Raw genomic sequence first — 12,241 nt, 5'->3', positions numbered from 1 at the left:
TTGAAATATTTCGAGGTAGGGCTAAAATGGTAAGCCCGCTAATAGACCACAAAGTTTCCATTTGAATCAAGGCAACTTTTGCTCTTCGACCATAAACAGTGGATGTAACATTAACAAAAAACCACAATATTAACTATTAAAAGGTTGGCCTTATTTTGGAATTGAAAATTTTTCAACAATATTTACATTATGCAGTCTTTGTGGATTTTGTTTAACACTACTACTTATGCTTTATAAGTAGCACTAAGTGTTATTTTGTCGACAATCTAAGGCGATGTGGCTAAGTGACCAAGGGGAGGACCGAAGTCGACGCTCAAAAGAAGAGGGGTGCTATATGGTGGTTTGAGATTTTCCCTAATTGCATATTTAACTGTACAAGCTCTTCAGTCCTTTCATATTGTAATTTGGCTCAGTGGTACGGCTTTTTGGTCAACATAACTACTTCGCGATATTGGAACGTAGCTTTTCACGTTGAAACATTATGTATTCTAAGTCGTAAATGTGAATCAAAATGTATTTCCTTTCGAGGTTGCTCGTTTTACTTTAAATAAGCACTTATATTAAGCTGAATAGTTAATTATTACAACATTTGAATTATTGGAAATACCAACCCATCTGGAGTTCAGCATGACAAATTTGCTAGAAAATTTGGAGGGGGTGTCCATGAACTGAAAGTGGGAAAAACTGTTCGTTACACAGAAGCAAAGCTTTGGTGGGTAATTGCGTTAACAAGTTATGCTTGAAAAGGGGAGAGAATCACATACTATTTTGGTCCAGATGTGGGTCGTTATCATCACTCAAATTGAAGACTTTTAGGTACATTTATTAATAATAGGGCTCTGAAATTTTCAGCTAAACTGGTTGTAAATGCTCCAACATTGTAGCTCCCCGGAACTTCCCCAAAGATAAAGGGAGACATAATCCTTCGGCAGAATATGTATTGTCGACTTGCAGAAGGGTTTGGGAGCTACAGCCGGTGGTGCAATGCCGGAACAATTCGGTAGCTCGTTACTAAAACGAGAATTAAACGAACAGTTAACTTATTGCAACGACAGATCAACTAAAAACGCCAAATTTATTAGCCAAATAGAACAAAATAGAGGTTTGATGGGGCCGGAAAGGCTGAGAAACAACTCACCAACAACAATATCTGTGGGAGGAGAATATTAGGCGTTACATCAAAGGCTTTGAAAAAGTCAACATCAAAGATGGAATGCATTTCGCAATGGAAACGAGGACCAATTACCGAGTACAAATTATGTGAAGCTATTTCCTTGTTCGCTTTATTACATAACCTTGGTTCCCGTGTAACTTTTGCTGAATACCGACTGGCATTTGAAGGGGACATGTTGTAGGACATCGACGTGCGTTGAGCATTCCAGAGTCAGGTATTTTTCATCGCAACATCGAGAAGCACAACTGACGCTAGACTCGATTACCCTCTCTCCTTGGTGAAAAATTGACACTCAGCCTTCGTTTCTGGTTCATGGGTGGCCCTTTTAACATCGATTATGTTTTAATGGCCGATGGAAAAGAAAGAATACAAGGAGCACATGGAACGACTTTTACAAGGCGGGGACCTTTGTGCGGGTGGTAAAAGAAGTTTGTTAGGTTTTGGTATACCTTACTGTAATTAATTTTGGCTTGTAGAAGCCTACAAAGTGGTTTCGATTGTTTATATGTGGCTGTCTATCGGCGCAACACCCCTTATTGTCTCGTTTGAAACTGCTATATAAGATCCAGGCTTGTCTGCTTCCCGAATCATCTTCAATCCGATTCCATGGATGCGAAGGGCCTCCCGTTCAATCTGTCTAGTATTTGATAGAAATTTCGTTCGTAGAGTGTATCGCCAGACAATGACATCACTCTTTGGACGACCCTCTAGCATTAATCTTGAAGAATTACATGTTGCAGGTGCCACGCCAAATCGAGATTAATCCATTCAGAACATTCGGCAATGTTCTGTGTGGGTGATAATAAAACAGTCCCTTGAAATCCAAATAAACTGTGAAGGACGTGGCAGCCGATAAGCAAATAAGTCACCCTAAGTGCCTCAAAGACTATCACTTTGTTCTTCACGTCTTTTACCCTAGTCTTTGAGCTTTTGCTGACAGGCTTGTGGTGATAAATAATACTTTTGTGTCCCTGTGTTGGTTAAGCCAACGAATAGGCATTTGGCTCTTCCCAAACAATGCACCCACTACCCATGCTACGCACACTTTTAAGGCACACACCATCCTTTGAGGGTATGCGCGATGAACCTTTTAATTTCTTTCCAAACAATTATAGCTTAGGCACGCCCACTCGGTGAGATACGGCGAAAAAGCAAGCAAGAAGAGCCTAGCCAGAGACAGTCAAGACCAGTCAATCAGTAGAAAGCCCTATTACCACGAGAATTCATACCTCCTGCCTTATGCCACAAAACCCATCCGCGGGAAGATTCACATGTTAATCAGGATGAGAAGAAGGAAAAGAGTGCCTTACCCTCACCCTCATCCTATGTATTCTTGCCTGATGCTCCGCCAACGCACACAAAGTAGGGCGAACATTTGGGAACTAGCGACTATGCCGATGTTCCCTTGTCTGCTTCTGGAAGTAAAGCGTCCCATGAAGACGAAATTTGCAGTGAGCTTACTTCTCGTCGGAGAAGGGCAGTGTACCGTGACGGTGATTAATTCAGTGGATAAAATTTCTTTTCCATTTACTTAATTCTTTCGTAAGCAACCGCACGGACCTATACGGTTTAGGTTTTACGTATAAACATCCAGTGACTTCACTCTTAACTGGTTTTGGTCAACGTCTCGAAATCATGACATTCTGTTCCGTTTGGCGTTCCGGTTGGTGCTACATCAGCCCTTCAATTGTCAATCCTTTACAAAACAAAACTATTCTTATGCTACCTACACTCCCAGTAGACTAATAACAGGGCCTCCTCCAGAGTAGTATGCATTGGAACGACTCAAAGGCAAATTGATCACTGCATTGGTGACGAAAGAGGGACGATGGGAAAATCCTAGACTTTAGTGGTGAAATATTATACCGAAATTGAGTAGACCTAAGGTATATGTCATGCATGACTGGATCCGCCGAAACAATCTCGACATCCGACAACTTTCCTAATCACAAGAGACCACTGGACCTAAACCAGAAAACCTACCCAACAATAATTTAAAAATAGAAAGTCATGGAGATAGGAAACCTCTCTATGCCGCGAATAGCAAGGCTACCAGGCGGCGTTAGAACAGCAGCAGGTAGGAGGGATGATCGCATGCAAAACAGTTTCTTGAAGCTACTTCATATCTGTGCATTGCATTACCTAGTTATGCTTTTATGCAATCTTTTCAGTAAACAAGATCCACTTGTCCCTTCCACCCCGTACAAGTTTTACCGACGCGGCAAATGATAAAGAATAAACGTGGGTTCGAAAGGCCTCAAACAGCAACAAAACTAGTCGTGATGTCTTTAATTCTACTTTGTGAGTTTGGAAAACACTTTCTAGTTAATAACATGGAATAATACTTCAGGGTAGCGCCAAGAACAACCTCAAAAAGAGGAGCACCAGTGCAGCGGGAAGATTCCTGCAACATATTTAAGAGTGAGCTTCTTTCAAGTTTCTCGGCATTCATCCCCTGGGGGCTTGCTCAGGCCACTAGTTTCACAGCTGCTCTACACCGTAGCAAACGCATTCAGACTGGGAATCCTTCAAAACAGTCATGGGGGTAACTCAGGTGTTTCAGTTGCAGCGGCGATGGGCGGACCCTCTACGGGCGATTAGTCACCGGACCGCGCCAATTAGACTATCCAAAAAGCAGCACAGGAAAACCCCCACGGGTGGTCCAATCCACGGTAGCTCACAACGGAAGTAACATTGGGATTTTTGGTAGCTACTTTAACCTTCATTTCTGCGCATTAACCAGCAGCAGGGTGGATTTAAGAAAGCCCTTAAGAATAGGTTAAAGTATTGACACAGAAACCTATTTAGGAGTTGTCTGGAGACCACAGCGCTGAAACTTAAGGTGGTGGTGGCCCTCCTAGCTATTCCAGGTAGAATATCACAACATGATCAACTGGTTGAGTAGTACTTAGTAAAACACAATGGGGGGATAAATGTACACAAGGGAGACATATCCTCACGATCACGCCCGCTTCTCTTCCTCTGGAGCTGAACGAGACTTCGACGAGGAAGAGCTGGAAGAAGAGGACAGCGAAGAACTGTCATCATCACTTGAACTGCTACTAGTGTCAGAGCTGCTGCTACTGCCCTCGCTGGATGATCGAGACGATGAAGTATGCGCCTTCTTCACTTGAACCTCCTCCTCATCAATATCCTCGGCCGAATCTCCTTTTATACCATTTTTTGTGGTAGGGGATTTCTGGCCTTCGTTATTATTGCCCCCATCATCGTCGCCCCAAATGTCATATTTCGCAAGGTCCTCGTCATCTCCGGATTCTTCCTCTTCTTCTTGCCTCTCCTCTTGGTCCTCTGGATCCGTATTTTTGTCTCCGTCGTTTCCTTCTGCCACCACTTTCTCCTCCTCTGGGCCTGGTTCGTCGCCGTTCTAGAGAAGCAAAAGAGGCAGACAATTCAAAAGTAAATGAGATGAGTGTAAGTCTCATTTTCCAAAACCTCTAGCGAAACAGGTGTTGCAAGAATTGAAATATTCCCAGTACTGCCCAAACTCAGCCACTTACTCCATGGGTCTTCCGATACTTCTTCTTTTTCAATCCAAACTAGAAAAAGAAAAAGCCGATCATCCGTAGCACTAAAGGTGGAATCCAGACAAGGTCGCGTAAATATGGCGTTCATCTGGCTCTCGTGGATACACACTACTTTTACACAAACTCAACAGGACGAATCAACCAAACAAGAAAAGGTTAACCAGAAAACTACCTCGTCATATTCATCATCGGATTCATCGTGACGTTTGTAATCAACAACTTCATCTCGTTCCATATAACCGCCACCATAGCCAGTTCGTTGACCCTGCGTGTTGACTTTGGCTGCATTACAAACATTGCATACGGTTCTCCGAGCCCAATTCACGTTTCCACAGCTAATGATGAAAAAAAATGAACATTATTTCGAAGTCGCCGATTATCTGCTAATGTGCAGGAGCGAGAGGGATATAGGAGTAGGACAAAACCTCACCTTTTGCACTGCCAGTCATCAGGGCCGAAAAGACCTCGACTCTTTTCAGCAAACTCTTTACCGATTTCTTTACCTGAACTGTGCCCACTTTGATTATTCTTTTTGGGACGTCCACATTTATTACATTTATCACGACGGGCAAAGTTAAGGTTCCCACATCTTAAGAAAATAGATGACGGCTGGGGAAGTACCTTGAATCGCTGCAAACCCAATCTCCCTTTGATGGAGCAAACCTGCCGGACATTTTCTTTTCTTGCGGTAATGTTCACATCCACACTAAAATGAGGAGTTGACACTGTCATTGGTGGAAAATCATCCAATGAACTTTGAGATAACTGGGTTTTTATATTTTTCCCTAAAACTTCTTGCACATTGCCAACGCCGTGTAAGTACTTAAAAATGGAAGGAGTAAATATATGCTAGATTATAACACTTGCAAATGTAGTCTAGGTTCTCTTTGTCGACAATTGATTCCATATTATTATGCAAATTGTAAATTTTAAGATCATACTTGTATGAAAATGCACAATGCTCGCTATTTAAAATAAACTCTTGGCCATTAAAAAGTCCCGCATAAACTTCTTGACTATAGGTAGAAGCTTCATTTCGGATGCAATTACTAGTACTTAACTTCACCTAAACTAAACCTACGGTTACTTTATTAAATTGGCTGACTTTGTCCCATCCGTTTCAGTGCTTAAACCCTTTTTGAAGTCTAAACAAGTTGTACCACTCTACAGATACTACCTTTGTTTTAATGGCTCCACACCCTCCCAGGCATGCACTTCCCCCCTTCTGATAAGTCGTGCTATGACTTCAAGGACTCAAAACTCCCAAATCTATCAGTAGCGCACGGGAGGGCATTTTGCTGACCCGAATTACAACACATGGGGCTAGAGGGCCTGAAGGAATAAACGCAAGTCAGGGTTGCGAAATCCCCCCTGTTCATTCATATTTGGCACCCACTTATACCATACCCAGCCACCTCACTTACGTGCCATGACCCAACTGTTTAGGTTGGACCATACAGAAGACAATATATACAATGCTTTACTAGATTTTCACTCAAACCCTTGAACGATGAAAACACACCACTCTTCACGGCGAGTGCATGTTTCTGTCAGGGGGAGAAAAAAAGGAGAGGTATTAAACAAGAAGCAAGAAAGGCACCTGTATGCGGCGGACAATGTGCCCACTCATGTAAGAGTATAGAGGTGGAAGAAAAAGAAGGTAGAACCAAAAAAAACATAAAGGAGAGGGGAGCTGCAATCTACACACAGGGACGCACGAGAGAACACCACCAGACCGCAAGGGAGGACTTCCATTCAAACCGGCAGCACCAGTGACTTGCCCTTCAGAACTGGGGAAAGAAATGAGTAAGAGACGACTTAAGAGTGGTAAGCACATAAAGGGGGCGAACTCGACTAGAAGGGGGGGGGCATTCTAGGTTTTTGAATTCTACAAACAGCCTCCTCTTACCTTTGTCGTATTCCTTATCTTCATTCGAACTGAGGTGAGTATACGCTTAACACGTCTTCCACCAGCGTCGTTTGTCGGAGCTCATAATTCACAGAGACGACAACTATGATCACATCAAATCATGTATGGGAACAAACTGGTAGGGTTCAAAACAACAAGGGTGTGGAATGTGATGCTCTTAGTTAGTGAATGACTGTATTTCCAGGCATTGAATTGGTCCGTTTGAGCATGCAATTGCTGGTGTCATGTTCGAACAATAAGGCACCTAGGTTGTATGGGTCGCTAAATACGCTGTTAAGCGCAAAAGCTATCTTTGAAAGATCGCATATCCACATTCATGACAATACGAACGAATGCACCCAGTGACTGACACATTGAGGAAGTAAGCATTTGGTTCCAAACGTTCAGCTCTGTAATCGGATTACTCAGATCTTATCTCAAATGTAAAGACTTCAAGGTTTTGACTCTTGAAGACACGTGAAGGCTAGCTATTAGATTCCCAGGCAAGTAGGTAGGCAGCAAAATACCCAGCCATGATTTACAATCCTTAAGTGACGGCAAGCTTACTAAGGCTCCGCAATAACAAACGGGCCCCAGCTGAAGAAAATCTTTTAAGTTCAAAACGCCTAATTTTGTAACGAAAAAAACCTCTAAATCATCAAATCACGACTGCTTAGAACTTGCAAGTCAAGTCTACCTAAAAGGTGCAATCAGGAACCAAAACTAAAGCTAAATGAATGAAAATGCTTGTTTATTCATTGGATACACTTCAAAATGCGGATCCTCACCTCAATGAAAATGCAACTAGTTCGCTATTGTAGAAGGAATTTGCAATTTTCAAGGTAGTGCACAGTACCAATTCGGTTACTTAACTAGGAGGCAGATTATGGGATTTGTCTAAGCCTCCAAAATTAGACTTTATTCACAACAATTGTTTGATTCCTTTCTAAAACAATTTGGGTACTAATTACCTGCCTCCTAACTATCAGCGCAATGGCCCCACGTAGAAACACAGGTAGCTATCCATTGGTGCAATTTACCTGGGTTCATTGACGGTTCTCTTGCCGGATTGACCTTAGATTAAAAGCAGTGGATGTAAACTATTCAAGAATTAAGCAGTATCACTTGCTGAAAACACAAAATTGCAGAGCCTCCAATAACAGCCCACCAGATGCTAAAAAGTGGGACAATGTATTGAGTCTCAGTCAAACTCCGTCGGTATTCAGATGCAGTCTACAGTTTGCATTTACTGTTGTTAAACTGGCACGAATGTAACAAATCAAATAGAAGAATAGTGCAATTCTCAAAGTTGAGAGAAGCATCAATTTGACAGCTGTGAGGTTATGTGAAAGCCTCAACAATAATACTATCCAAAAAATCTACAATAAACTCGACTTAACTTCCCTAACATACCACCTGTTAAGCAGCTGTCGAAATAGCAACACGATTCAACTCTTCAGTGATGTACCTCCTATAGGGGCAAAAACATTGGCACAATTCCAGATTAAGCATTTTAGTTGACGGTTACAAGTTTTAAAACCCTCAAATATCATTTAGTTGGAACATTAGGATTAAGGCACACATAGGACCACGAATCAAGATTCCGCCCAGCTAGCAGGAAGGAGGTTCTGCGGATGACATGGATATATGGAAGTAGGTAAACTTTCAATCCTTAAATAGCATCCAGCCGCGGATAAGAAACAAAGGTTCGCTCAGGACCTTATACCAGGATTTCACTGTAATCAAGTAGCTGATAAATATGTCCAATCTTACAATTAGGTGGGAAGATAAAAACTTCAAAACAAACACATATCAACCGGTCATTGCATGAAAATACGCCTAACATAGGAACTCCATCAAGATTTCTCACTTCAACAAGATAACTGAGAGACAGACAGATAAGCGAGGAGACGCACCACGAGTGACGTAGAGATAGAAGAAGTCAACATAAAGGACGGTTTGGATACTGCCCGCGACAATTGCAATGAGCTCATAGGTGTCCTCATTTACATAGCGGTAAATCCAATTGAGGATGTAGAGAGCACGGTAAGAACCCAGCGCGAAGAGGTAGTGCGCCGTAATGGTCTCCGCCTCCCCAGTCTTGGTGATCATGTAGAGCTGTGGAAGAATGGCTACCGCCTCCAGATAGATGGAGAAAGTCCATAAAACCTACAACGACAACAAAGCCAGCGTCGCAACTGATGAGGTGAATCAAAAAGTGAGGCGATTAATGCTCATTTGTCCAAACAAACAAATACTACCACTTGGGCTTCTGGTTACGGTCTTTTTGACACTAATAACAGGGGACAAAAAAAATATAGGGAAAAGGAAGTGCAATTGCGTGATTCGCTAAGATCAAACTGAAAATCGTGCCTCTACAGGCATGCCATAAAGAAGATATACTACCGTAGAATTCCTACACGGAATGACAAATACCATTTATTTCCAACTACCAATAGAGCGCAAGTCGTGACATAGGCTATTCTGGATGGTGTTAGTCAGGATGCCACACAAAAATATAGATAAACGGCGTTTCTTCCCATGAAGGCGTAAAATTCGAGCCCATATACATCTGGCCAGAGTAATAAATTTTGGTGGCTTCGGTGCATAGTGTTAGTAAAAATCCCAGGCTCGCAGTCATTTCTGTGAGACTTCAGCGCAAATAACACCTGTTTCTGGATGAACAACGAATACCTGACTAAACTGTCGATCTTTCAGTAGGAACAATAAGTGCAATCATTTGCAAACAGTGATTTAGGAGCTTAGCGTACCCTAGGTGGCCCAGAGTGGTTCAGCCGTACTGACAAATATTAGTATGCTAAAGCTATGCAGGTACTAAATAAATGCTGTAATAATTGCAAAAATGTATTGGCAAGGAAAAATGGATACACCTTCCTCCTCTAAGAATCGGTTCTTTTTCCCTACAAACTGAAATCTCAGTTTGGCTTTGGTGTTCCTCGCGCGGCAGAGGTAAGAGAACTGGAGCGAAATGAGAAACAATTCTGATTGTAGTAGCCAGGTAACGAACATGAGAGTTACAAAAAGACGGTAACTGCGCATAAGAGTTATTGGAACCACATCAACCTTTGGTGTCGAGTCACAACTTTTTTTTCCGTGATAAGGAAGTAAACGATATGCCAAACTCAGACGATTAAGAAGTGCCCATTGAGGAGCTGCCTACAGTGTTTGTGCAAAAACGCGAGGAACTACTACTTCTTTAACATTTCCGGTAGTTTAACAGAAATAAGAAAAGCAGCCAGTGGCATTAAAAGAGGAAAAAGGCAGTAAAGAGAAATCGATGGGAAATATCAGCACCGTAGACCTATTTTACAAATCCTACCAGATGAGAGATTAGAAATTAAGGAATTCGCCCACCTTGATCGAGGCGAAATCAGTAAATCTCTGCAATATGATCCACAAAGAGGAGGCAAGCTTGAATCCAATGGAATCAATGAAAAGAATCACTCGTATTGGAACCAAATTCCCTTACCTTTTTGGAAACTCAAAGTATGGTCCTCCCTCCTGACCCGTGAATAGTTTATAAAGCACCAACTACTTCCTGATGGTTGATGGAGAAAAATTATTATGGCACCAAAATAGTGGCACGCTAACATCCATTAGCTCTTCTGTGTATTAACAAATGGGTTTTGTCCAGAACAGAACCTTGAAACGACTTCAAGGGGGGGGGGTTGGGCGCCACAAAATTACAATACCAACATTACAATCAATTAGATCAATCCAAGCAAAAAACAGACTACTTCCAATTAAATGGAACAGAGTATTGTAGTTTTGGCGTCCTATTGCGACTGTTTTGATAATGACATCCATTCCGAACATATACGCCATGCCAAAGGGAAGGTTTATTTACGAGTAGTCAGAAGTTAAATGAACGGGACAATGATCTAAGAGATCATGGAAACTTTGGAAAATTGTATACCAAGAAGGCTACAACGAACGCGACAACATCACGACCATCAAAGAGCCATAGGTGCCATTATTTTTGACGTTTATTTAGGATACACATGATAGCTTGAAGCCAGAGATATGGTGACTGGCAGTGCGCAAAACTACCAAGTAACCTTTGGTAATTGTATTTCAAAGGCTTTGTTTTCGAAAAAGAGAGGATAGGGACTTGAAAGACTGAATAAACCAGCTGACAAGCTAGACGATTAGATCAAATGGGAAAGTAGACCTTCGGGGTGCAGATGTAAATGAAAATTCTGTTTTAGTTCACCAACAAGGAAAATCATTAAGCAAGACTTAAGACAAATAACACTTCCAATCATTCTTTTCATTGGCTTTCCAAGACAATTTCAACCTTTTATTGTCATGAAATTAACTCGTAAAAAACTAATTATAAGTAAGTTAGACGAATAAAGGGGCAAGGTACAATCGATTTGTCAAAAAGGAACATTCGTGCGTGAAAAACTCCCCAGAAATCGACTAAAGGTTTTGATACATGTTTATGCAATTACAAACAAGCTAAAAAATGTAAGGTCATCCAAGGTGATATCTTTCAAATACTTTCAATTTAGAGCAAATGGTTTGAATTAGTCGACAAATTGGGATCATAGAGAGAGATGTGTAGTTTCTGTAAAGTTGACGATCCGGTGAAGCTAAGGTGGAAGCACACATTCTCGGTATTAATACGCTGATCACGAACCCTAAAGTGCCTAGCGTTCGAAAAAATAGAATCTAGAAAGACATGATATGAAAAAATAAGTAAGACCTACAATGTGAAATTAGTAGACAACTAATACGAAAGGCTGGCTAACCTCAATAGGAGTCAAGTGATGGTTGACCAACACAGCAAGGACGGCAGCGGGGACTAGGAGGTACAAGACTTGGAAGATGTCATCCTCCTTGTTGTAAGTCGTTTTAAACTTAAAGAACATGAAATAGCATGTGAGGTATGAGAGAATGACAAATGCGATCTTCATTAATGTGTTGTAGGCAGACACGAAGTAAAGAAAGAGATCGAGGTATCGGGTAGTGAAGACCAGAGCAAACATCAGTTGGGTTTTTCCCGATAAACCTGGAAGTTAAACAGAAGACAACATGGCAGGAGGAAAGTAGGCAAATATGGGCAGGACAATAGAAAGGCATGTAACAGGCAAGTACTGTGCAAAACTGTACGCAGAACATCTTCGAGAAGCGTTTACACGTGGGTATCGGATATTTACACAACGAGTACGCTAGGGCCACACGTGAGTACACACTCACCAGCACAAGAACGAGTCTTCCATATTTTAACGAGAAGCAAAATTATAGCAAGTAGATGCGACATATCCCCAGCAAGCCTAAAGATATTCATCTTGACAAGACTCCACAGTTTTTAAATCTACCGCCACAGCAACGTATAAGGATATTGGCGGTTAGCAACAAAAAAGATATGTGATTTACATCCACCCACCATTATAAACTAATTTAAAGGCTAAATCAGCTGATATTTGTGCTACTAATAACTGGCTATTATCCTAGTAACTTACACAACCACATACTCTAGCTAGCAAACTGATCTTTTAAACGCACTTTAAAAATTAATACAAAATTTTTAACTTACATATTAATATCTTTTTTACTGCCCGAGTGAACTTATAGAGTACTAATTGT

At 41.5% G+C, this 12,241-nt stretch overlaps 1 protein-coding gene across 1 annotated transcript; it reads right to left on the bottom strand. All coding sequences in view use genetic code 11, as the record gives it.

Annotated features, from left to right (window-relative positions):
- Positions 1-4,136: 4,136 nt before the first annotated feature.
- EGR_05580 (ER lumen protein retaining receptor) lies at positions 4,137-11,942 on the bottom strand (the record flags this gene model as incomplete). Its single annotated transcript, XM_024494829.1, has 7 exons — positions 4,137-4,559; positions 4,693-4,731; positions 4,892-5,054; positions 6,438-6,573; positions 8,545-8,797; positions 11,404-11,663; positions 11,852-11,942. The coding sequence occupies 7 exons, from the start codon at positions 11,940-11,942 to the stop codon at positions 4,137-4,139; spliced, it is 1,365 nt and encodes a 454-aa protein (XP_024350749.1).
- Between the last annotated feature and the right edge of the window lie 299 nt (positions 11,943-12,241).

This window comes from Echinococcus granulosus (assembly GCF_000524195.1).
Source record: "Echinococcus granulosus chromosome Unknown EG_S00042, whole genome shotgun sequence".
Taxonomy (NCBI): domain Eukaryota; kingdom Metazoa; phylum Platyhelminthes; class Cestoda; order Cyclophyllidea; family Taeniidae; genus Echinococcus; species Echinococcus granulosus.
This window is presented reverse-complemented; position numbering and strand designations above follow the sequence as displayed.